This window comes from Odocoileus virginianus, chromosome 30 (assembly GCF_023699985.2).
Source record: "Odocoileus virginianus isolate 20LAN1187 ecotype Illinois chromosome 30, Ovbor_1.2, whole genome shotgun sequence".
In the NCBI taxonomy this organism is placed as follows: domain Eukaryota; kingdom Metazoa; phylum Chordata; class Mammalia; order Artiodactyla; family Cervidae; genus Odocoileus; species Odocoileus virginianus.
Window position 1 is genome coordinate 42,054,897 of NC_069703.1, and position 27,800 is coordinate 42,082,696.

Below are 27,800 nucleotides of genomic sequence, written 5' to 3' on the forward strand. Positions count from 1 at the left end.
TATGATCCCTCCTCCTCAAATTTCCAGCCTCCTCAAATCCACACAATTTGGTCTCTGCCTGAATTTCACCATTACTCCTTGCTGGACTTTGGCCATACTACCATTTTCTGAACATACAAGTTGTGTTTTAAGTTGAAACACACAGTTACACTGCTTGGAAAGTACTTCCACTGCCTTCACACAGCATCTGCATGTAGTACACTCCCAGAGACATTCCCTGACCCTCCCATCTAACTCCATACATAACCCCATCGATAACCCCTTTTACTTTCTTCATATCTTCATAGTTACTAACCACTATCTCAAAGTGTTGGAGAAGGAAATGGCAACCCACTCCAGTATTCTTGCCTGGAGAATCCCATGGACAGAGGAGCCTAGTGGGCTACAGTCCGTGGGGTCGCAAAGAGTTGGACATGACTAAGCGACTTCATACTCTCACACACACATCTAAAAGTGTATTACTTATCTTTGTATTTATTCTCTATCTTCACTAGAATTTAAACCCTGTAAGGGTATTTATTTGCCACCATATCTTAAATGCTTAGAATAGTATAAGTATGTGGCAGGTGCTCAAATACTTACTAGTAAGTTATCACTCTTCCTACAGGTGCTATAGTCACAGCACTTTAACATGCTATTTGTATAACCCCTTCAAGTCAAGGCTCTACTATTAAGAAACTACTCAAAAGTACTCCCGACAAGGATGTGACAGTAGGAGTCTGTGAAATTTGTTTCCATTTTCTAAGTTAAAAAAAAAAAAAAGTCATAAGTTCAGAGTTAGAAAAATGTTAAAGTTTTCAAGGGGATCAAAAGAGTAAATGGGACAGAGAAACGCAATAGGATTGTGATACTAAGGTCTACTTGAGATTGTGACTTTAAACCACAGAAACTGTGCCAGCAAGTTCAGTTGCATAATTGCAGAGGTGCCATACTGACCTTAACCAAAAATGGGAGTTCAGCCAGGCAAGTATAATGAAGCAAGAGATGGGGCAAGGCAATTGACTATGTAGCTAAGCGTGATTCTAACACTGGATCACAGAATCTAAGCTGCATAATGAAGGACATGAAGTGAAAGATCAGTGAACCGTTAAGTCATAGCTCTGTAACCACTGTCTACGTATCTGGTTCCTTTTCTGGACAGAGGTCGTCCAAAGTGGGATCAGTATCGTATCTTTTCATTCTCAGTACCTCACCCATGAATTTGTTATCCAGATGGATGGAGAGATGTTCACCCATAGTTTAAGGGAACATCCCACCCCAAAATCCTATGATATACAAAGTTCCTCCTTTCTCACTGTTCTTGAAGCTTTCCAGTAAAACCTCTCAGTGCTTCATCAAAACTCTATGGAATAAACCAATGCTTTGAGATGAGACAAGATGCTGAATTCCTACAGCGCTACCTCCAAGCACTGAACCAGAAAGTGATTTTCACATATCCCAACTACTGTTAAGTCTGCCCTTACTAAACACCCAGGAGGCAAAAAATCTTCAAACTTCCCAACCTCTGATTATTTCACCTCCTTACAGTAATTGTAAGCAGGACCCAAAAGAGGCCTTGAGAATACCAAGATTTCTAAGGAGACATAAATAAAATTTAACCTGAGGACAGAGAACAAATACACAGACAAAGAGCATGTAAAATATGTTTTATTGTTCTTTAAAAGGGCTCAGGGTTTGGTTTTAAATCAGGCTGCACACCTTTCATCAGTCTGACATCTCTCTCACCATGTCAAACTGGCTTCAGCTAGCAATACTTCATTAAATCCAAAAGAAAAAAAAAATTTTTTTTTAATTTTGAAGAAAATCCAGTTCTGAGAACAATTAACATTATTCTGTAATTTAAAACAATATGAGGGCTAATGTTTCATGTTATTTTACATACCCTTCTCCTCATACAGAACCAGGAATGTAATTTTCCTAACTCAGGCAGGCACTGTTACTGGTGGATACTGCACACACTCACTCACTCACTCACACACACACACACACACACTCTCTCTCCCCCCTTCCTCTCCCCCTCCCTTCTTCTCTCCCTCCAAACAACAAAAATCAGAGCATGTCAAAGGAAAAAGGTTTGTTATGGTACTGATCAAAACCCCTGGAGTCAACAGTCTATCTGAGCTTAGAGGGTATGATGTTTTGATCTTGAGTCTATGTTAAAGGAATCTACTGTCAGATTCTGAAATAAAGAATTTTGGATAGTACCATCATTTTTCACTCTAAAATCCTAGAGACAATTTCAAAAAGCATTATTTTGCTTTGTTTTCTGGGACAGGGGAGGAGAGAATCTACAGATTTTCATTTATTTAAAAATCAAAAACAGCTTGGCATAGGAAATAGGCAGTTCACATAGCCAGCCAACATCTGAGGTATCATCAGTGTGAGACAAGGTCCTGGTCCATTCCTACTGGCCTAGCTGATCCTAACAAAATGGGAAGTTTAAGGCTCTGCATAGCAAATTCCAACAGGACAAGATGACCCTACGACTCCATTCAAATCCTTAGAAGCAGAGCACTATTAATTATGCAATATTCAGATGGAGAGTGCAAGAGCCCCTGATGGTACCTTCCAACTTGCTCTGTCAATGCAGCCTGGTCACAACAGCAAAGGAGCAGAAAAACAGCTTTTCTAGATCAGTACATTAAACCCAGCAAAGCATCTGCAGAAATGACACTACGCTGCTGCACCAGCCACAGTCCCTTTGCTATGCACGGAGCTGCTCTATATCTCTCTTCTACCCTGTTATGGCCTGTGGACACATACTCACTAGGCATTGTTGGTTTTGAACCAGCAAAAAAAAAATTTTTTTAAGTCTCATAAAGAACCTAGTAAGAAAATAACAAGGCAATCAGTGGTTAAACTGAACTGTACATATAGGGAGCAGTTTGGAAAATACCCATTACAGGCATTTCTCAAGTCTAAAATATTGTGTCTTTGCTGCTACTCCTTTGACTGTTCCTGAAAATTCAGAGTACAAATAAGTCCTAAAATAAAAAACTTTATACTACCAGCATTCTCTGACATCATTAGACAGAAAATCAGAGTAATGCTACAGCCCACACTTCTACAAGTTATAGAAAGTGTACTAAGGCTCTGCCTGGACACATCTTTAGTGATGGCCTGGAGCACTCCCCTTCCGAAACAAACATCTCTGGGACAACCACTTAGCTTCATTGGTTGGAAAAGAGATGAATTCGACTCTCAGCTAAGTTCTTTGAGAAGAGAGACTCATCTTAAAATGCCATTTCCCTACAAATTTATCAAAACAAAAGGTTCCTGGCTACTTTGCCTAATGCTGAATAGGGTTTTCAAGAAAAGAAACTAACATGAATACCCCATCATCAGTAAAGACTAAGAACCACCTGGATCATACAATATATATGTCACTCCCCGCCCCCCTTTTTTTGGTGTTTTTTTTTTCGTTTGTTTTTTCCTAAAAGTGCCCAGGTGGGCTTAAGGCTGCCAGACTGCACACACATCTACAGCAACATGGGCTTCTCCTATTCCACCTACAACTTGTATCAGGGGAAAAAACAGGGATAGGAGAAAGTGAGAAGAAGGGAAAAATATACCAATCTCCCCCACCCCCCTCCCCCAAGAAAGAAAGAAATCCCACAACAGGGATATCTATGTGCCAAGCATAATGGAAGAGTGTGCTCCCCAAACAGATGGTTCTGCAGAGGCTCATGTTCTGCTGGTTTTCCTTAGAGACCTATTTTGAGAAAGTTAAAAAAGACAGGAGATTCTGAAATAAATTCAATCCTGGCAGAAATTCAAACTCCAACACTAGAAGCAAAATCATCCTTCACTAAATTAATCCCTATTTTCTTTCTCTTTTTCTTTTCTTAAACATTTTATTCACGTTATAGAGGGATTTGTATTTGCTTTTTTTCCAATCATTAGGACAGTGGTTGAGGAGTACTGAATCCATCACTACTTTGATGACACAGTTAAGATTCCAGATTCACATTTCCAGGTACCAAGAGTTCCCTCTAAATGCTACAATCAAGTCAGCCTTCGTATACATTTCCTTTACTGAACACAGCAATGCCCGTTGGTATCTCTGAAGCGTAATCGCATCTTAGGTCGGTATTTCTCCAGGTAAAGCAGCTGTTTGGAATTGAATGCTCCCCTTCTTTTTCTGAAAATAAAAGAACGGCAAACTTTATCATGTAAAAAAAGAGCTGCCTGACATGCATATTTATGGCCCATGGCCTTTCTAACTCTACATAGCTGAAAACCAGCATATTTCCCATATATCACTTCCTACGTGAAAGGGCTGAACTGAACAATGAAATTTCTGTGCCTTCCTAAATGAAAAATAGACAATTTTCTTTGCTCTCAATAGCGTCTATTAATTGTTAATAAATATCAGAATGGTTTATCCAAAGACATCTGACTATATTCTTCCCAATTAATATATTCTTCATATTAGAACTGGCAGCAAGTATTTAGGATAAATGAGCAAATATTTATATAAAGCAGCAGACACAGATGACATTCCTTGAAATATGTTACTTTCCAAGGGCTGCTACCATACAATTTCATACCCTTTGTCACAAAGTGTCTTTTTTTTTGGTAAGAAAAGGCTAAAAAGAGAAAGGACAAGACAATAATTGCCAAAGAAACAACAAAATAGCCTGCTTTTCCAGACTGATGTCAAGATTCTGTTTGGGCACTACCATCCTGATTCTGTGACTGAACAGGTCACTTAAGAGTCCTAGGTGATTAACTACTCCCTCTATGGTTTATTCCTTTCCTCTTTGTCACAGAGTTACACCTGGAAGGCATTTTGGACATCTATTAAAAGAGGCACTAGATTACTGAAACTCCATTACCTAGTTATTCGTTTTAAAGATTTCTAGATATTCAAGTCATATACTGGACATATTCTACAATGTCCAATTTGTCATCTAAATGAGAAAATATTTAAATCTGGGAGCCAGAGTGTTACTGTGAGTCTTTTTATCACTTGCTATTTTTGGTATCTTCAAACAACATTCTAAGCCAAAGACAGCAAATTACTCTACTATAATTAGGTACTTTTTGTAATTGCTCCCTCTTGTATGATTTTGCTTTATGTATTTCTGAAAATAAAACTCCATACTCACTGTCTTATAAACTGAACTGCATCTTCGTACTTCATTCCACATTCAATCAAAGCAAGTGCAACTAGTACAGGTGCCCTGCAGAGAAAAACTCATTTGTAAATTAACCACAGGTCTTTGGAATTAAAGGATTTTTTAAAACCCAGGTTTACATATTACCAAAATTATTTAAAGCTTGAGCTTTCCTTATTCCTATATACTAAAATATCAGGTATTTTCCTACATAGTAAAAATATCTAAACTATAGATTCTAGGTTATTTTCTATTTTTAGTAAAAAGCACAAAAATTTAAACCTTTATTGAGAGATCTTTACTCTTTAAAATATCATCACACTGTATCTTAAATTTCCCATCATTTTATATCACCAAAAATTCATTGATCTTTAAGCATTATCATAGTAAATGACCAGATGTATTATCCTGAGTGTCTCAGAATTTTTGTTACAAATCAATTTTATTATCATTTCTTCACCAAATACGAAAACAGTGCTAGATTTCCTCAAGAAAATCCTTTCTATGAGCTAGGGTACTGTCAGAGAACTGGTAATTACAATTTGCTTTCTGTATAAGCATATATACATATATATATTTTTTAATATAACAAATGAAACGATGTTTCTAAAAAGTCCATTACAGAGCACTAACTTTGGACTGGCTACCTAACTAAGACAGCTATTAGTTTAAAAAATTGCCCCAAGTCAGGAAAAGGACTGAAACTTCTTGACACTGAAGAAGAAACTGTACTAAACTGCAAAAAGGAAAACAGCAAACACAAGGGTTGAACAGAGGTAACAGCCTGAGTCACCACCACCCTGAGGCAACAGCAGCCTTCATTAACGTTTTGAGTCCAAGTGAAATCATAAATTGACATCTAATCTACTGCTGATGAGTGTTGCAACACCATTTCATGAAATGCTCAAGGGAAAAGTTTTTAAAATCAAAGTCAATTTACATTCTCCGTACATTTCCTTAGAAGAGTTTAAGGTTCAACCATCTGCTCTTCATCTATAAATTTCCCGTTCATCTCAAACCAAAATGAACCATGTACAAATTCTTCAAATATACAGATACTTTATCTTTGTTGTCAATTTAAAAGACCTAAACCTTGGATTACTGGAAATGAGAAGAAAAAACTAACATATTGAATTAAAGCTGTATTTTTGGCTCAATGATAAGAGAATTACATTAAAACTGTTTCAAAACAACTTTAGAACCATCACCCACTAAATCTAGTATGGTATCAGACTCAAACAAACAATGAAACGTGTAAATTACTTTGAGAAATCATGACACCAGCTTTTACTCTCACTTCCTTTCAGGCAATTTAATATTTAGTATAACAAATACAAATTTCTACCAAAGTGAAAGTTTTGATAATGAATTCACAGACAAAAGCAGAAGCGCTTACCTTCCCAATCCTGCAACACAATGCACTGCAACACAGCAACCTGGTTCTTCACGAAATTTGGTTTTTAGTAGGTTTAGCCAATCATCTACTATCTGATTAGGGGGTGGCGCTCCATCGTCAAAAGGCCAATCCTAGGAGGAAAAGATCTTTGAAATTAAATTGATATTTTCTCCAGGATGAACATCCTAATGCACAACAGCTACACAGTACACAAGAGAGGCCTAACTACACTAACTGTACTAACATGTACCTATTCTTAATCACACAATTCTGATTACTTCTGAAAAATTATCAAGATCAAAATTCAAGCATGCCAGACAACTCAGTCTTCTCAATGAAGCATAGCCAGCATCAAAAGCATCAAACTTTATCTTTGGAAATAACTCTTATCACAGTGACAAGAGGCTAGCATTCTTCAAACATCTTATCTGAATAGAGCAGTTGCTGCTGCTAAGTCACTTCAGTTGTGTCCGACTGTGCGACCCCATAGACGGCAGCCTACCAGGCTCCATCGTCCCTGGGATTCTCCAGGCAAGAACACTGGAGTGGGTGAATAGAGCAGTAATTAAGACATAATAGAGAAAATTAAAACTGAGACAAAGTAAGAGAGGACACAACACCTGTCAATAAGATTTATAAGTCGACTCTGGCAAAGAAGTGTACCAACTGGTATCTCACTGGTCTCTACAAATAGAGGATAATCCTCAAAATTATTTATAAGTAGCTCTAAGTTACAAGTATCTTTTCTTTAGAGCAAAAGTCTCTGGTAAGTAATTTCCAACAGCAGACCATAACAGAAACCGACTACCATCTTTGTGCTTACATATGTATTTGGTAAAAGTCAAGAAGCAAATATTTTTAAAGCTCTGCCTAAATTATACATATCCCATTTTATAAGCACAGTGCCACATGATACAATACCAAGAAGAAAAGACCATTTTCTCAAGTATTCCTTTCTCCTTTAATATTCATTGATTTCGTTTTTTTTCAATTAAGACCAACCCCATGTGCATTCACAATACAGGCATGAGAGTTTATCTTCCTTGGTACCAAAACACAAGGTTCTGAGAAATCAACATAAGTAACCTTTGAAGAAAAGAGAGAAGGGAGATTCACATGGTACATACCCTCTCTCCCATCTAGCTTCAAGGACAGAAATGCAAAAGACACTGGAAATTTTTTTTTAATACTGTTCTAATGAGATTGGATAAGGACACTTTAAGATACTAGAGAAGGAAAAAGAGAAAAGTGACAGAACACTAAATTGATTCTGCACTTATTATTGGCACTAAAACACTTCATGTAGCCCATTAGTCACAATAGCATATTATGTTTGATTTGTCAACTATACCCCATAATTAAAGGGCTGTCAGTGTTGTTATCATAAATGTCGCTAGAGTTTAACTGTAAATACCAGTAAAACTAGTATCTTAGTTAAGAGCTTACTTCCTCTAAAACTCTGAAATGCATCTGGTTAAGAAACAGTAATATGAAACATGCCTTTACTGACTCATACAAGCAGTTTCTATCAAAAAATCACTAAAGCAGTAATTTAGAAGCATCTGAACTTCAAACTGACATGGTTGAAACCACCATTACATCAGTCTTTTCTAATAAGCCTCTGATTTCCAAGAACACTGGTCAAAGTGTTGAAAGGTCTCATGTTGGGTATCCTCATGTAAAGTGTTACAAACCCTCTTCACCTAGCAAAAATAAAAGTGATTACACTAAAATTAAAATTTCTGCCTAGGAAAAAAAAGAAATTCCAAGCTTAATTCTAAATGTCCCTTTTTTTCCCAAGCTTTAGTTAGACCTTTAATTTTACCTGATCACATCTCTTCAAAACAAAAGCCTAGATTTAAAGGTTTGGAATAAATCTCAGATCTACCATTATCTTCTACAAACTACTTCAAGTTCTTTAGTTCTTTCTATTTCATAAAGGTGTTTACCAACATTACTGATTCAAACAGACTACGGTCACTCTGCAGTTCATTTTCTCACCCTGCCAACTGTCAAAACAAACTGATTTCTCATCTACCCACTAAAGAACATACTTACAATACAGGAAAAGAACTTGTATTTTGGTTGAATTTCAGAAGTTAAAATTCTGTTTTTGTAATTTTAAACATAAGGCTACATTGACCCATGTTTACACTTATCCCCAGTGATCCAGCCAGAGGACCTTAAAGTCATTTGGAAATAGGAATGCAAGCGGAGTATTATTATCATGTCATACTATTAAAATACATTTTCTAAAATAAACCATAATGTTTGGTTTTTTAGTTTTTGTGTTTTCACCAAAGCAGAGGTGAGGAAACTTTATGGATCAAGTATGAGACAACTGCCTTACCAACAGGACATTGATTTTCTTTGCATCAACTGACTTACTTAACTAGTAACCAATGCAATAAAAAATAGGAACATAACCTTGTACCATTACCTTGCTTAGTACTTTCTTCCTACCCAATCATTTAAAAAATCTCTAGTTGTCTTTGCACTACAGCCTTCCCACAACCATGTCAAACAGCTCTAAGACACCAACACTACAGGATCAACCAAGTATGTGCTAATCTAATATAGACAACTTTTTAAGAGAATAAAGTATAAAATTTTACCTAATCTGAGGTTCCTATTTCCACTAATTAAACAGAATATTTAAGGGGCAAGGAGAAACTTAATTTAAAATAATTCCAATCACTATATTCAAATTGAACTATGAAAGAAATCAAATCATACAAAAGCTTGTTAGAAACTTACCAAAAAAATCACAGACTATGTTAATTACTCTAAAGCAAGATGCCTTCTCCCTTTCCCTTCTTTTCCTTTCTCCTACTTTTTTGTCTCCTACAAGTTATCCTATGTCTAATGTAAATTGGACTCCTACAATATAAAATATTAAGTAACCAATCTGTACTTGCAAAGTGAGAGAGAATATTTCCATATGATTTAAGAATGTCTAATGGAAAAGTCTGATTCAAACCAGTAGCCTAGAAACAAAAGCTAGATATCATGCTAATTGCCCAGAGAAAAATGAAATTTCTGATTTTCTTACAATAAGTGTACGCTAAATTTTGCCTTTTATTTGTTGAAAATACTCTGCATCTGTAGATTTTAAGGGCACAAATGAACAAAACTGCCAACCCAAAGGAATTTTACTAGATAGCTATGATTGTTGTATCTCCTGTAAGTTTAAAAAACAAACTATGAGCGCCAAGTTTTAAAAATATCTATGTTTGAAAGGTACAACTTGTTTGCAGTAGAAAATTAAAACATTACACACTCACTAGAACGTGGATTCCTTCTTTTTCAACTGGTGCTTTATCATATGTAGCATCACAAACTCGAACCAAAGTTGTCACTCCATACTTCTTAAGTTCCTTCAAAGAAAAACAAATATTGTTTTTAGAATCTGCAATGAAAGTTTTAAAAACACATGCGTGTAAGTTGAAATGAGACTTCATTCTTAAACAAAGATCAAAATCATTCTTCTTGTAACAACATATACAATGGAGACTCTTGTATTCACAGTAGAAGCATCAATAAGACTCACTTTTGTAAAGGGCAATTTGGTAGCATAACACAAAAACTTTAAAAAAACACACATACACTTTGGCGTAGAAATTCTACTTCTTGAAATTTATACTAATGAAATAATTAAAGATATACACAAAGATTTAGGTACGAGCATGCTCAGCACAGGTTGTCTGAGACAGTAAAAAGCTAGAAACGTTAATAGTCCAAAAACAGGCAAACAGTTAAAGAAAGTGTAGCACATTCATATAGAACACTGTGACAGCTATACTTAGGAGGTTGAGGGAATATTTGTTTTAAATACACAGTGTGATCCTATCTATATGTATATTTATAAATATACACATAAATACAGAGAAAAATGTCTAGACAGCAGGCACTAACAGTTAAGTATTTTTAAATTGTCTTTTGCTTATTTGTATCTTCTGATTTTTTATGTAGTAAGTGCTTTTCGCAATTTAAAGAAACAGTAATTTTGAAATTAAGTTTAGAAAGTGGTTTATATTACAAAGTCAAGGAACACAGAAATAATTATAGCCAGAAGTCTTGCTTCTTTAACAGTTTTCCTATAGGGCCTTCTCTGGTGGTCCAGCGATTAAGACTCCTCCTTCCAATGCAGGGGACACAGGTTTGGTCCCTTGTCGGAGAACCAAGATCCCACATGTTGCACAGTGTGGCCAAAAAACAATGTAAAAGTTTCCCTATAGTAATGCCACCAATATCTTTTTATAGTTGCAGGAGTCTATGACCAAGGAATCCACAGGCTGAAAATAGTATCATGTAATTCAGCCAGGCTTAAAGGTGACAACCTGAGGGCATACAGGCTTGGAATCAACTTGGACACTGTGTACACAAGGTTAAGAAGCCCAGAGAATTAATATAAATAAGCAGGAACAGTGATATCCTACTGTTAATCATCTGGTGTCAATCATCTGGTTATCTAAAAAGAAAAGTTATTTTAATTGCTAAAAGACTTTATTTTTCACAGAAAAGCCTCTTTATAAAACAGACTCAGGTAAGTTGTGTTATATATTGAGTCAGGAATTTTTTAAAATTTCAAAACACAAATAAAATCCCATTAAAATGAACTCTACAGTAGCTGTTCATTGAAAGGTTCCAGTACAAATTTTTTATGGTAAATATTTGTGACCTTCAGCAAGTCAAAAGATCTCTTCTGAACTCAGTTTTGACATCTGTAAAGTTGACAGAGGTAGATTTAGGATCCTTAGGTATTTGTCTAGCTCTCCAAGTCTACTTTATAAATATATCAACAGAAATCACACTGGGATTGAACAATCTGAGAAAGATCTAAAAGCTTACATCCAAATGTCTGTTGACTAAAGTACAAAAAGTTTCTCTACTACTACCAAAAGAAAAAGTGCAGAATCTGACATAAAAATGCTGCCTATGATACCTTTCCTTCCCCCAAATTTCTGGACACATGTGTATGATGACTACTATTCCTAAGTTGTTTGAGAGTAGCTTTTCATCAAAAGTGGTCAGAACATTTGAGGCAGAAATGGGTTTTAGTGTCACATACTTGGTGCACATACTTGGGTGCATTCAGGCAAATCACTAAATTACTAAATCACTCTGAACCTGTTTCCTCATCTATAAGAGGGAAACAATGGTACCTATACCTCATAGGGTTATTGTGAGGAGTACATGATACAATGCATAGAACTGCTTATTGTAGTGCTGGGTACATATTAAGTATTCAATAAATGTTAATTATCTTTATTATTGAATGTGTAACAAAAGAACTGTTAACAATGCTGAAAGGATACAGTAAAAAAAAACAAAAACACAGTACTAGATATCTCTAAGATATTTCCAAATTCCATAAATGTTCTTTTAAAAATCTGTTTTAACTAATTCAGCTCAATTCAAACAAAGACCATCCATACTTCAACCACAAAAATAAATGGCTTTGTGGTAAAAGATTTCTTTACAACGGTGTTAACTTTTAACATGACTTTACCTATAAATCAATCCAAAAGATAGACCATGCTACAATCTTACCTCTGTGAACTTGTTGAGGGTAGCATTGGTAGGGTTGTGGGTTATCAGAAAACGCATGTTCTCATAGGAGATCTCCACAGGGGCTGGACGGTTCATTATGGCAAATAAAAAGTGTGAGCGTGCGTGTGTGAGTGTGATGGGGAAAATGAAAAAAAAAAAAAAAAATCAATAAATCTTGAAATGTTTCACAGCAGAAAACATTAAAAAGACCACTAAAATGCCTAAATCAGTGTTTTCTCTATTCAACTTGTTTATTCTTTCAAAAACTTCTCTCTTCAAGATAAGCAGAAGTATTTAGAATCCACTTGAATCCAAATTCAACTTGGGCCTCAATGTCTGCTGATGGATACCTTCAGACTACAAAAAAAATCCAACTACATACAAAACTTAAGCAGCCTTTACTACATTTAGGCACTAGTGAGACAAGTTAAAAGTATAGGTCGCTTTCCACTTTTGTTTACTTGATGCTTAATTTTACTGGAGTCATTAAAAGAAATATGCTTGCAATTAAAAAAAAAAAAAAAAAGAAGCCAACTATTTCTGAGGCCAATCTCGGTGTCCAGAGTCTTCAAGGCAATGTTAATTATGGCACATAGAACCTCCAAGCTCACTTGTCAGCGGAAACGCTGTGCTGAGCCTGGCAGAAGTCTGCCCTCACGCTCAGAATCGCCATAAATGTGCAACGTATATTCCAACGAAAAACCTGGAGGAGAAAAGCATAAGTAAAATGAACTGGAGGTTGACAGCATAGTAAACACAATGCCCAAAGTCAAGAATACATTTTTTATGAGCCCAGGACATCTGAAACGGTGCCGCTTCTGAACTACTGCCATCCATCAATAAAAGGATAAAAGTGTACATACCAAGACTTTTTTTTAAAAATCAGAGATTCAAAAGTTAAGTATGCCCAAGGACTTCCCTGGTGGTCCAGTGGTTAAGACTCCACACTTTCACTCCCCTTTCACTGCAGGGGACACAGGTTCAATTCCTGGTCAGAGAACTAAGATCATGCTTGTCATGTGGTACACACACACACACACACGAAAGCATGTTTTTCTTTTTGTAAAATGGGGTTCAATAAAGTTCTGTACTAATAAGATTTCTAACTCAAGTCATTTTAAAATGATTGTGTTTTTAAAAAATCATTTCTAAATGATTAAAAGATACTTAAAACCTCTCTTTCATGAAGCCTCTTTCATTAAAAAGTTCACAAGGATCTTGTTTTTCTGCTGTGATGTTAACTATTTCTGATTAAAACTATATCTGTAAATGGATGAAGGATATTTACCAAAATTCCATGAGGATTTAATTCTTTCTATATAAAATATATGCACTGGGCCCAATATGATATCAGTTCAAAAAGTACTTTAAAGAAACTATCTTTTCCTCACAACTCTGATAGTTTTTAACTACCCATCAAGAATGACATGAGGTTCAGAAAAGTGAATTGACTTGCCTAAGGTGAATGAATCAGTTGAGCCCAAATTCAAACTCAAGTCTTCTGTTATGTCCTATATTTTTTCAAAGGTACCACAATGCCAGCTGACCCAACCAATGTACAACTCCTGTTCTCTCATTTCTAGTTCTATTTATCTTTTTACTATTTCACATATCACTACCTCAAGAGTAGAAAGGCATCTAAAGGTTGATTGACACAGTCTTCTGTCCAAATATTAATTACTAATAAAAACAAGGCAAGAAGAGAAGTGGCAGAGTTTTCAAAACAACAGTAATCTGTATAACTGGCTCAGTCAGTGTATCAACATAATCATAAGTTCCTCTGGAAATAGGAATAAGGTATAAGTTCTTTCACCTGCCTCTTCCCTAAGCCACCAATAAATGCTTACCCAGAACTCTAAAAAAGATCACTGTGACCAGACGAAAGATGATTACAGAGGCACTTGAAGGGAGAAATTTAAACAGATAAGAATGAACCTAAGCCTCAAACTTTCAAGCCTAACCTTCTATCTTCAAGTCGCCTTTTTATAATATTCTATGACATTTTATTTTGTAAATTACACACTTCTGATTTTATTACCATAGACACAAGCACGAAACTAAAACATTCCTAAAATATGAAAGAGATAGAAGATACTCAAAAAGGAATCTTAAAAACTTCAACACCTCAGCAAACTGAGTTATCCACTACAGTGAAAACAAAACTTCTACCTTCAAACTAAGGAAAACATAATACACACCATCACTCTCATTCATAATTCTATCTGTAACCCTAAAACACAGCCACTTTATACATTTCACAGAGGATTCCTTGCACAGTCAAGGAATTATAAAGCTAGCAAAACTTAAGAGATCAAATACACTGACCTTTAAAAGAAAAAAAAAGATGCTGTTTGGGACTCAGAGAAATTAAAAAGATTTAAGTAAGACCATATTGTTAATTAGTAGCAGATCAAGGACAAGAAGCCAAGTCTTATTTCTCCTTCAATTTTGACTAATGGAGGTACCCACTTATTTTTTAAGTCATAGTCTTATTCATGACAATGTAACTGTTCTTCAAATATTTACTTGGATGTTCATTTGCAATTCTTTGACCTTTTAATAAGGGTAGAAAAGATTATTAAGCAACTACTCAAAGAACAAAGGTTTGTGTGCAGCTCAGAGCAAAACACAGGGAAATTCTAACCTGTTTGAATCACTTCGTTTAATGTTATCATAGCTAATGTGTGTGTCAGCTGAGAAAGGCACTGAAAGACCAGCATTGTAGTGATGGCCAGGCTTAAAAGGTTACAGCTCTAGCATTAAGTTTTCTACCGAATCATAGTGTTTGTCCGCTCAGTAAACAGAACAACCATTATCCCATCTTATTCCTCCAAGCTCATTTGGAAAGGACCACTTCCAGGGATAAGGATAATTTATTATTAGAGTTTCGATTCTTTTTTTTCTTTTTTGGCCACACAAGTTTAGTCTCAGTAACCTAACCAGGAATCAAACCCAGACTTTAGCAGTCCAAGTGCTGAGTCCTAACCACTGGACCACCAGGAAATCCCCAGATTTTCAATTCTTAATACCATACTGAGATGCCCAGCAAAGGAATTTCTGCCAAATGAAACAGTATGGTCTATCAAAGTTAACAGATACATGATAAAAGCAAGTTTCTGTTGCTTCCCCTCCCCCACCAGTTCAACTACACATTAACTGTTCAAAGTTCTTGCACCTGTCAATTCAGATAAACTAATGTTTCTGTGACACCCATAAGAATACAAAGCAAACAGTCTGTTTTAAAAAAAAAATCATAAACAACCCACCACAGCTGGAAAGTACTCAGAAGTTACAAAGCTGTAAATTTTAGCCTAAACTCAGCACCTGCAGACTTTACTGGAAAACTTTCTGAAGTTTTATAACATCGATTCTGCTCTCCCAACTTAAGTAAAAACTGATTTTTTGTTTTAATTTACCAAATGATGGAAGAGGCTTGTTTACTTCATAGTGATCATATTCAAATACACATCCAAATAGTCCCTCCACCCTTTATCTTTTATTGACTCTAAGTTTTAAAATGTTGAATTTGGGATATTTCCATTTCCTAGTCGGTATTTCCATTTTGAACAAAAGAATGTAACTTCACTGAAGAACTAGAAAGGATGGTCTGTGACAGAGAAACCCATTTAAATTATAGAGGGAGAGAAGGGGAAAAGAGAAAGAAGAATGTAGAAAGAGGGGGCTAGAAGACCAAGTAAGCAGAGGCCCACGAAGTTAGAATAGTGCACTGCCAGTGGAGAAGGCAATGGCACCCCACTCCAGTGCTCTTGCCTGGAAAATCCCATGGACGGAGGAGCCTGGTAGGCTGCAGTCCATGGGGTCGCTAAGAGTCAGACATGACTGAGCGACTTCACTTTCACTTTTCACTTTTATGCACTGGAGAAGGAAATGGCAACCCACTCCAGTGTTCTTACCTGGAGAATCCTAGGGATGGGGTCGCACAGAGTCGGACACAAGTGAAGTGACTTAGCAGTAGCAGTAAGACCAAACCAGTAACACAACAGAGACCACTTAAAACTCTGAAGAGCGTATGTCACAAGTTTAAATATCCAGTGTCAATACTCTACTGCTAACATCTACCCAGATGAGACCCAAAAGCCAAAATGCATGAAATAATACAAGTTATCATCTAATCATGGCATAATGTTAAAATAAAAAACCACAGAGAGGTTAAAAAAAAAAAAATCAAGGGAAACTGATGTGGAAAGATGGCTAAGAGACATTAACAAGTGAAAAGAGTAAGGTGCTTACAATATAAACAATATATAAAGAAACATTTGTGAGTACTGAATGTGTTTTCATTCCTACAGACTATCTGGAAAGTAACAAAGAGAGAACTGCCTCAGGGTGGAGGCGACTGAAGCTGAAGGAACATGATTTACAATATATGCCTTCTGAACAGTTTCTGGGTTCTTAATTTTTAAATTTTACTATTTTAGCTTTTTTTCTTTTGTTAGCTGCGCTATGTGGGGCTTGTGAATCAGGGATCAAACCTGCGCCCCTTGCATTCAAAGCTCGGAATCTTAACCACTGGACCTCCAGGGAAGTCCCTTTAATTTTTAATTCTAGGGTGATAAAGAACTCTACAATGATTTACAGTTCCACTATATCCTTAACTGCCATGATCACTGGATTACAAAGAGCCTCAAAGGGGGCTAGTCCTCCTGTCCCCAGCAAGTCTGTACCCACACATTTCCAGAAAGACAGATTTCTTCTTTGTCAAAGATACTATTGAGTAAAATTCAGATCCTGCTTTGGCAACTGTTAATTCTAAGTTCAAACACAGAGAATTCAAGTGCATGAGAAACTTGACAAAATCAGCCCCATTTGATGTAACCCAAACTTACTGAGGGGCTTCCTTGGTGGCTCAGTGGTAAAGAACCCACCTGCCAATGCAAGAGATGCAGGTTCAATCCCTGAGTCAGGAAGATCCCCTAGAGAAGGAAATGGCAACCCACAGCAGTATTCTTGCCTGGAAAATCCCATGGACAGAGAAGCCTGGAAGGCTACAGTCCATCGGGTCACAGAAGAGTCGGACATGATTCAGTGGAAAAAACAACAAACTTACTGGGCATTTACCTTTTAAAAATCCTGTCAAACCACTCACACCAAGCTTTCCACTGAGAAATCACCTCTATTTTTAAATGAAAGTAAATGATACAATAACCATTTGATAAGTTATGCCAGTGTTCACCAAATTAAACCTGCGTGTTATAAGTAATTATACAATAAAGAACTCTAGATCTTAGAAAATAAAATCTAAAAACAAAGGTCTAAAGAACAAGTATACATTTACTGTTTACTTTTCTTACCAGAAATTCTACAGGAAGTCATGCAAATTTGAGTCAGCTTGTTTCTACAGCAGACAACATGAAATATAATATAGTATATAAGTCTCCAGCTAAGTTTTATGGTATATAATTCTCCATGCAAGAATACCGAAGTAGGTAGCATTCCCTTCTCCAGAGGATCTTTCCAACCTAGGGATCAAACCCAGGTCTCCTGCATTGAGGGCAGATTCTCTACTGTCTGAGCAACCAGGGAAGCCCCATATAAGACTAAAACCTTGCAACAATTTTTTCCTAAAACAAATTCATTTCACTTCATTGAAGACATCTGCATTGGCCTTAAAATAACTACGAATAATCCGTTAACAGTAATTCATTCTCATTAAAGATCAGACATTTTCCCTGCAATTTAGCTAATTAAGAATTCATAAATTCAAGTATTTATTGGACACAATGTGTATCATATATTCTTATAGGTACAGTAAGAGCAGTATGCAAAACAAAAATTCCTGTCAAGATGGACCTTATATTTTAGTAGGCAGAAAAAGACAAATAAAACATGCCTTTGCTATGGAGAAAAATACAAAGCAAGTGAGCCTGCAATGTCAGAAGGGAGAGGGGATTCCACTTTTAAATAAGGCTAGCAGAAAACGCCTCAATGAAAAAAGTGACATTTTATCCTAGACCTGTGAGCCAAAAAGACACTTGAGGGAGCAGTCTAGGCAGAGGGATTAGCTCTTGCAAAGGTTATGAGGTGGAGCCACGCTTGGAGTGTTCGAGGAACAGCAAGGGGACTAGCGCTACTACAACAGGCAAGGCAGGGGAATGAAGAGGGTCGGAGAAATAAAAAGTGGGCCTTAGAGGCCAGCAAAAGTATTTGACTTTTATTCAGAGGAAAAATAAGAGGTTTCAAGCAAGAGTGACAACTTATATTTAAAAGGATCATTCTAGATGCTACCTGGAGGCAGGATATAAGAGCACTAGGGTGAAAAGCAGTGAGATCCGGTAGGAACTTGATGCTACAATCCAGGAGCTAGATATGGTAGCATGGGCCAAAACAGCAGCAGTAGAGAGAATATGAATCAGTTTCAAGATGTACCTTGAGGTAGAACTCCAAAAGACCTGTCTACAGATTGGACATGGGATCTTGGGGAAAAAAGTCAAGGCCCTGAGTAACTTAAGAACTCCCAGATAGCTGACTATTCAGACAACAGACCATAAAATCTTTGCAACCATCAAGAAAGAAAAGCAGAGAAATGCCTCTGTGAAGAACTACTCTATCTACTGCATTTTGACCATTTGAGATAAAAAGTAAGAATTGTCAACTAAAGAAGACTCAACTCTGCTAATTAAACTCTCATTTTCTGGGCAGGGGCCTGGGAGAAGCAAGTGAAGGGAATTTAGAGGCACAAACTTACAGTTATAAATTAAGTCAGTCATGGGGATATAATATACAGCATAAGGAATATAGTCGATAATACTATAATAACTTTTTATGGTGACAGATGGTTACTAGACTTACAGAGGTGATCATTTCATAGTGTATTTAAATGTCTAATCACTACACTATACACCTGAAACTAACATACTGTACCAACTAAACATCAAGTAGGAAAGAAAAAAAAAGACAACTCATCTTCTGGGTAACTGGTCTCAAATTGGAAATTTTTACTCATCTTTCATAACCTACCAAACTCATCAGAGCCCTGTAGAAACAAAGTTCTACTCTCTGTACTACTTATATTTGTTCACCCTCTATTGTTGCATTTAACGAACTAAAAGCAGATGCCATTTGGCGACCTAAACTTAAGGCGACTCAAATTAATGTCAGTTCTCTTCCCCTACTGACTACATTCCTGGGGAACTGATATAGAGGTATCATTAAATTCTACACAAATTAGGATTCAAAATATCTGTAAACAAGCTAAAAATAGCAACATGCTTCTTACTGATAAAAAAAGTTTTGTTGTTACTCCCTTGGTTATTCCCACTTTTCTACTTCCTCATTTAAGGAGGGAACTTGAGAATCAAGTTCCAGTACACAAATCAATAATCAGTTCTATAAAAAGAAATTATGACCTTGTTGGTGGGAAAATATCTTAACATTTCAGAACCAGCAGGACTACATGGCCTGCCACTCAGAAAGGAAAGCAATTAACCAACAATCACACCCGCTTCTGAGAACAGTGACAGTTATTTTCTTGAGTCCTGTGGGCTCTGTTTCCACTCAAATGAAAAGGGAGTGGTTTTTAAATTTGTATGTTCTCTGGTGATTAGAAGCAGTTGTCCTTTTCTGGTAATTCCTACCTCTACAAATAACTGTAATACAAAAATTGCATTAAATTATTTTCATGCCACACTTGAAAATACTTACTTTTCAACTCAATTCTCTAGCTGAATCTTTGTCCAAATAGGTTAAATATTTCTCCTTTCAGAAATAAAATTTAAATGGAGATAATAACACTATGGCCAATTTTCACTCTTTCTAAAAAATTATTTGAATACCAGCAAAAACATTAACATCCTAAAACATCATTCCAGTGTTGGACATTAGCTTATTTTTTTCAGTGACTCTTTTAAAGATTAAGTTAAAGAGCTCTATTAAACTGATTCTATTCATTCTCTTCCATTTCCAGGCAAAGGTATCATGACTATACTCTCCATGGGCTTTATGCTTAAAGACTTCAGTTTATGTACAAGACTCCCAAGCCTCTTTATTACAAAATCTAAGCACCTTCTTTTTCTAAAAACTCTAGTACCCTCCTATGTGGAATAGAGAACTATTTCAAATTCAGCTGCATTCCCATAAAATTAAATATTAATATTTGCTTTCTTCTTTCCTTCCATCTTTCTTTAATCTCAAAAGGCTAAATAATTTTCCTGAAGAACAATTTAAGTCTTAATCATTTTACTTTAGTTTATCACTATACATATATTAACCCAAGAACCACTGAATTATTTCATTAATAAAGAAAGGTATTTGAGAGTCTGAACTTCAATTGTAATAAAGCAAACTCAGAAGTAAAAATCCAAAAGGGCACCTGAATTCACCCTGTCAACACTACTCTGAAATGTTTTCTGAGCTATATCAGGACAGTTAGAACGACTATAACAGCTGCAAGTTCCCTGAGGTTGCAAAATAGATACTTGGGAAAAGGTTATTTGAATCACCTTTCAAAATAACCTACAGCACAGGAGCAGCATGCAAAGCAAAAACTTCCAGACTATTGTTAGCATTATTTAAAATATATGTTTCAGAGCTTAGCAGTTTATGGGTCAGCTTAACTCTTTCATTTCCCCATTCTGTCTAACCTATTGAGCATATTTAAAGGTCCTCTTCAAGTATCCACAACCAGAAGGGGGGAAGGAAGCTCTCTATGTACAGGATACGGAATAAAAACATTCCAAATTACATCTTGTCAGCATAAGTTTTGTTTGAGCCCCAGAAATTTTTCTGCTGTTAGGGCATTTTGGTCAAAGTTTCCCCTAAGTAAGTTACACTTCACTTCCTCTCCTAAACTTGCTTCTTATAAATCACATTATATTTCAGCCATCTCTCTGTGCACTGAGTAAAGTACAAGATAAACAGACAAGAACCCAAATCATTCAATTTGGATCTGCTGGTGGCCTTTTAAAACATACTGTCTATCCACTAATTGCCCAATTATGACTTGATGTTTATTTTCATAAAATGCAACATTCAAAAATCTTCAGAAACCATACAGTGAAGGCAGCTGTTTCACATTACATGTAAATGTGAAGTAAAAAGGGTGAAATATCTCTATAATGCCAAGGGGTTATTATTCTTTGCTCACCAGCTTAGTTCAACATGGATTCACCTTCCCTCTCATCTCACTTAAAGAATGCAAAATTTCATCTTTCATGTCCTCTTCCTCCAAATGCTTACTGAAGTGAGAGACTACAACAGTTCTGAATGATACTAAAACACAGTCATCTAATCTTACAACAAAAGCATTTGTGGGGCTCTGTGTGCATACCATATTAATCAGGATCCTAGAAGAATGTGGGTGAAAAATATTTGATGGTGGCTATTATAATTTCATTATTAATGCTACATACTTTGAAGACACAAAATAAGCATGAGTAGAATGGAGTGGGATTAAGACAGACTTATGAGGAAAGATAAAACTTTTATGACAAGACTGGCAGAAATAGTGACAGGCCATGGTAGCAAGACTTGAGAAAGGAACTAAGTCTTGGGTTAAATAACTCTCAGGAGACCTTGACCATGCTGAGAATTTCACACCAATTCTAACGCAATAAAAGCTCTTAGGGATTTTAAAAGTAGAGTAGTAGTAACTCTTTGCTCACTGAGAGAAAACAAATATTGCCATATTAGTGGGCATCTCCTGATCTACTAAGCAGCTCCATAATTATCAGCAAGCTTCTCAAAAATAGCCTCTCAGCTTACTAAAATCTACCTGACAGGTGAATTCTTTTCCTAGTAAACAGATACAAATTTAACTAAATTCTACTTGTTGATAATCTCTAAATGAATATCTCATCTCACTAGAAAAACAGTTCAGAGTTAAGGCTATGGCTTAAACTTGATGTGCTCTTCATCCAGAAAGATCTAAATTATCTGAATGATTTAAACCAATCAACAAGAGGAAACCTGTTTGTAACCACATGTATGGAATGAAGAATGTCACTAGAATCTATTGTTTTTCCATCATATCCTTCTCAATTTGCTGACAAATCCTGCTGATGACTCATATCCTTCTGTACTAACCAACCAGTCACTCTGTTCCCTCATGATAGGCTTTCACTGATAATGGAGAGAAGGAAACTCAGCAATTTGCTTTACTATTAAAAACAGTAAATATCAATATGTGTATATAAATCCAATCTACAAAGACTATGGGGGTACAACATGGTGAACGTTTTCAGTGAAAGACTGCAAAAAAAAAGTTATGCTCAAATCTCAAAACTAAAAGACAACTAGAAGAAAGCAGACTTGATTGTGAATTTGAATTCTTGTCAAACAATACATTAGTTAAGAGCCAACATTTTTGACCACTGCAGAAATAAAAATATAAAGTAATTTATCTGATCTGCTAAAGCAAATATATCATGTGTGCATTTTATGCCAAAAGAATTAACATCTTCTGAGAAGAATGAAATTTCAACCCAAAAATACTATGAGGAAAATTAAATACACCAATTTTCTAAAAGGTAAAGACTGTTCTAACAGTCAAAATATTTTTTCAAAACAGGCTCAACTAGCAAGGAAAGGGTCACAGAAAAGCTTAATCTTAAAATTCTCTACAGTTTAAAAATGAATGTTGTGCAATGTAAATTTATATTTAAATGATGAAATTTAGTTTCTACGCCACTTAAAATGGAGAGGATGCTGTGTTACAGAATCTACGGGTAAAAAATCAGCGCAGGCAAGCAAAACACATTTGTATTCAAGTCACATAAAGCTGTTGCTATAATCTGTCAACCCCTCAGCCATTTTTTTGGCAAAGAGTTTATGCACTGTAAATCTACACTGACTAAACAAATAGGGCAGGAAAAACCACCTCAACATGTGCAGGAGATAGGTTATATTCTCATACAGGTTCTAGGAACTCCGCAGGGTAACTACTGAAAATGGACAGAGCCTGCAGTGCTGTGCAGTTTCTCCCATGAAGGTGTCAAAGCATAGACAGTTTCTGGTTTAGCCTAAATCTCTACAACTCTGAGGAGGGAGAGATTTCTGATACAATATCCACTTGAGCTCTGTATCAAGCAATCCTGTAAGGCTTCAAGTTGAAGTCAAAGGAGCCAGAGAATGTGCTTCAGTCAATAAAATGAAGGCTAACCAGAGAAAGCAACCAGACACCTCTATATATACACCAGTTCTGAAACTGAAAATGGATAATATTCCAAAATAACAGATTCAAATCACCATTTCCCAATTAATTTTAGTTGGTGGCATCTGTTTAACAAACCCAAGATACAAAATTACCTGAACTGTAACACCAAGGACTCTTGCTTTATAAATCTACAGAATAATCATTAGTTTCTACATAACCCAACTAGTATCTTGAGAAAAATCTCAAAGCAACAACATGCCCCAAAGAGCAAAAAAACTGAAGTATCCCTAAAAAAAAAAAAGAAAGAAAGAAATACTAAATTTCAAGCAAAGAAAAAGGTAATTTCCTTAACGTCTACTAATTCCTACACAACTCATGTAAATGACTAGAGTTAACTGAAGAGGGTGGGGGGAGAGTTAGAAAGAGACTTAAGTACTTTAAGCCCCAAGGGGAGATTTTTTTTTTAATCCACTGCCATCTATTTACTGATACTCTTTAACTAGGATTCAACAATTGATCTCTAAACCAATTTTCTCATCTACAAAATTGGAAGGATGCCATTACTTACTCCCAAAGTTATTAAGAATTTTAAATGATATGATTTGTGATTCAGCACAAAGAAGATTCTTGAGACGATTATGTTGAAACCTAAAGCAAGCTGGACTTCACAAGTATTCCAAGACCTCAAAATCTCAAACCACCACCCTAATTCAATAAACATAACTAAGTCTGGTATGTTAGAACTACGGTCCGGATTTCCAGTTGCTTGAAATTTTTAAAGATCACTAACTTCTATAAGAAGCAGAGCTGATGGGACAGCACTTGAAAAAAATCAGCCTAACTTGGGCTTCCCTCTAACTTAAGTTTCACTCAAGAGCAACAGCTAAAAATGTGTGTATCGCTCCTCTGCATCTTATTTGTAAATGCTTTTTCCAGAGGCTTCACTGGTTACCAATCCCATATTCTGACAACAACAAAAGTACAGTCAAACCCTCTAAGATAAATCTCCATTAAATTTCAACTTTGTGTCTCAAAACTACAGTGTTCTGCAACTACTTCATATAGAAATGCTGTCTTTAAAGACAAAGTGAATAAAAATAAATGTTTTTCCTTGTTCATACAAGGGTCTTTTCAAGTAAAACATAAATATGGAGCTTTCAGATTTTTTAAAAAGTATGTGCAAAAGCATTCAAACATTTACTCTTCCCTAGTGCCACCAAAGTTCAATGATGTTGTAAATGGTTTCTGTCTATAAATTTGGTTCGCTCAAATTAAATATTACTTGCCTGACTCATAGAGGGAGTGGTTTGACTTCTGCTGTTCTGAGTCAGAATATACCCGGTTCAGCAGCTCTAAACAATTTTTCATTGGTAAGGTGGTCTAAAATGCTAGCAGCCTTTTCCAGCTACTAAATATAACAAACTGTTACCTCAGTAGTAAAGTCTTAGTGATAATAACACTTTGAATTGTAGTCCAGTTTATAAATAACGAAGCACTTTCATATATATTTTCTTCACAATCTCAGTCTCCTGAAGTACATATATCACAAAGCTGAAGAGAAAGATTTTTACAAAAGACAACTTCTGTGACTCTCAGACCCAATTGATACACTCTTCTTCTTTCCCCCAAAATAAAAAACATAATAAAAGTCTATTGGGTTTCTTTAATCAGACTTTTCTCTCCCAGACATATCCCAGGTGCCTCATAAAACTCTGTCTCAAAGCACACACCCTAAGGCCCCAAGTGAGTTCCAAGGCAGAATCTCCGCCCACATAAAAGCCTATCCTAACTTAGGCCCCAAAGAGCGTCAAGTCAGCATCTCCTTAAGGAGCTACTTGCCTCCAGCCGTTCAGTCTTCTGCATTAACCTCAACACCTCTTACCTGTACAAGCTGCTAGGTCACTGTGTGGAGGAGAAACTTCAAAGAGAGACAATCTAGCGTGAGGGAAGTTAATGGTATAGTGGAAAAGTCAAAGACTTTGGAGTCAGACTGACCTGGGTTTTTAATCTAGCTCCCATTCTTATTACGTTCTGACCTGGGACAAGTTAATTAACCTCTTTGAGTCTCCATACTGCCTCATTTCATCACTGTAAGTCAATGAGGGCTCATCACTGTATCCCTAGTCTGACGAATAGAAACCATATGTGTCAAATAAATGCAAAGGAGAACACCTACCTACCACCTTTTAATAGTAGCTGTGAGAACTGAACAAGAGTATAAAAAGCACCTGGTACACAGTAGGCACTTAATACTAATTAATCCAGTCACCCACCGAATGATAACAATACTAGTCACTGTTTCTCAAAGTAGAGAGCATGCTAATGATCAAGAAAAGGACACCGCAAGAAAAATATAATTTCTGACTTCTAATTACACATCAATGCTTTTGCTTATAGTTCTATCACATTTAATACCAAAAGGACCACACAACTCTTTGCATATACTGAAAAGACTTCCAACTTCTAAGAGACTTCTCATCATTTCAGAATAAAATCTGTATCAAGGCACTCTTCATCAAGAACCCCTACTTCCTTCAACACAAGAATCTGGGAAAGTCCATGGCAATGATTAGTCCATTCACTATACAACATGAAACTACTTTTAAAATGAATACCAGCAAGCAGCTTTTCACCATCTTCACCAACACAGTGATTATGCTGGCAAGTGATGATGAACCCTTAATTTCCTTTTGCATGTGGAATAAGGCATAACTTCACTAACTTCCTGTCTGAAACGACACTGTAACACAGAGCAAGGCAGCCAGTAACTACCAGATTTAATCCAGCAGTAGCTACAACTTGGTGACTCCACACAGAAAAGCATTTGCTGAATGCATACAATGATGCTAGAACCGGTATTTTATATATTTCTTGAAAAATTCTAGAAACTAATAAACTACCCTATGATTGATCTTCATCATCAACATGCTACACCATTATTATTACTATTATTTCTTAAAAGCTTCTCTCCAGAAGGGTAGCAAAGAGCTAAAACCTAAAACACATTTCTTATATTTACCTAACAATAAAACACCTCTCACCTGAAAAACTAGCAGTACTTTACAAAAGAGTATCTGAACACTCAAAAGGCAAGAGTCTAGGATCCCAGGCAATACACAAACTTGTTTTAGTTAGCTTTCAGAACCCAGACTAGGGTGGGATACCAACCAATCATGTGCTCGACAAATTTGGAAATTGATGTCCATGTCCTGAAATACTGGGGGGGGGCCGCGGGGGGAGGCACAGGGCCAGAAAATGATATTGCCACTGAAATAGACTTCTGTACCCTTTGCTCATACTTGAGCCCAAGGACCCAGGAACAAGATGCTCCTGGAAAGAACTCCCTAACCCAGGACACCCAGGTTCACTATGGCCCTAGAAAACGATCAAGGAGGGCCCCCAAGCATGTCTGCCCACAGACTGGACAATCGCAGGCAGACACTTCCACGCTACCTCATCCGGCTGCCCTTCACCTTCTCCCCGAGCTCTCTCTCACGCAGCTCTCAACGTTCTCCCGCCCATCAACTCTACCCCTAGCACGCAAACTCTCCCTCCCCGACGTACTCACTCTCCCCATTTACCCCACTCTCCCACGCACAAGCATTCTCCCCCGACTCACCCGTTCCCACACGCTCCCCGCTCCCTCTCCCCTACGCTCACCTCCCACCCTCCTGACACTGTACCCCCTACCGCCCCCCACTCACACTCCCCCTCACTCTCCTCTGCAAGCACACACACACTCAGCCCCCCAACTCCCCCATCTGCACTTTCTCCCCCGCCACGCTCTCCCCACATACACACTCAGCCCTGTTCCCCAACTCACACTCTCGCCTTCACGCACGCACATCCCCCCCTCCCACTCCACATTCTTGCACACAGCATTCGCTCCTCTCCCCTCCCACACGCGCGATCCCCCCCCTCACCCACCCTCGCTCTCCACGCTTCCCGGCCGCGCTCCCCCCGCCCCCGGCCCCGGCCCGGCCCTCCTTCCGGGGACGTGTCTCGGGCCTGCACTAATGGCTGCGGCGCCTCCCGCCCTCCCCTGCCCCGAGGCCCCGGGAGGCGGCGCGGGGGGCCGCCCGGGAGCCGCGCAACTCACGCTGGCGAGCTGGGGACTGGGCATTGAAGTCTGGCGGCGGCGGGAGCGAGGAGGCGCCTCTCTCCTCAGTCACCTCGGCGGCGGCGGCGGCGGCGGTAGCGGTGGCGGCGACGACTCCCCCCCAGCCTCGGCGCGCGACACCCGGCCCGGCCCGGCGGCGGCGGCGGCGCGTGTCCACGAGTCCGTCTTGCTGCTGCTGCTGCTGCTACGGCCGCCGCTGCGTCTCCGGCTGCTGCCGCTGTCCCCGCTGCCGCCGCTGCCCTGTGGCGTCGCCTCGCGCCGTGACCGGCCGCCGCTGCCGCTCCAGCCGCTACCGGACGGACGACGGTTACAGCCCGGGCCGATCGCGCCGCCGCCACCACCACCGCTGCGCGCGCAGCCGGAACCAGCTCCCGCCGCCGCCCCTCAGGGGGCGCTGCGGGGCGCGGCGCGCGCGCGCGCGCCCGCCGGCCCGCCCTCCGCGCCTGCTGACTGGCTGGCCGACCGGCTCTAGGCGGTGGGGCCCGCCCACCTGCCCCGCGG

General features: G+C 37.9%; 1 protein-coding gene across 1 annotated transcript; it reads right to left on the bottom strand.

Annotated features, from left to right (window-relative positions):
• Positions 1–1,629: 1,629 nt before the first annotated feature.
• Positions 1,630–27,368, bottom strand: PTP4A2 (protein tyrosine phosphatase 4A2). Its single transcript, XM_020882758.2, has 6 exons — positions 27,279–27,368; positions 12,070–12,772; positions 9,801–9,893; positions 6,517–6,647; positions 5,112–5,186; positions 1,630–4,141 (listed from the first exon to the last, which is right to left on the bottom strand). The coding sequence occupies exons 2-6, from the start codon at positions 12,163–12,165 to the stop codon at positions 4,033–4,035; spliced, it is 504 nt and encodes a 167-aa protein (XP_020738417.1). The 5' UTR covers positions 12,166–12,772; positions 27,279–27,368; the 3' UTR covers positions 1,630–4,032.
• Positions 27,369–27,800: the final 432 nt, after the last annotated feature.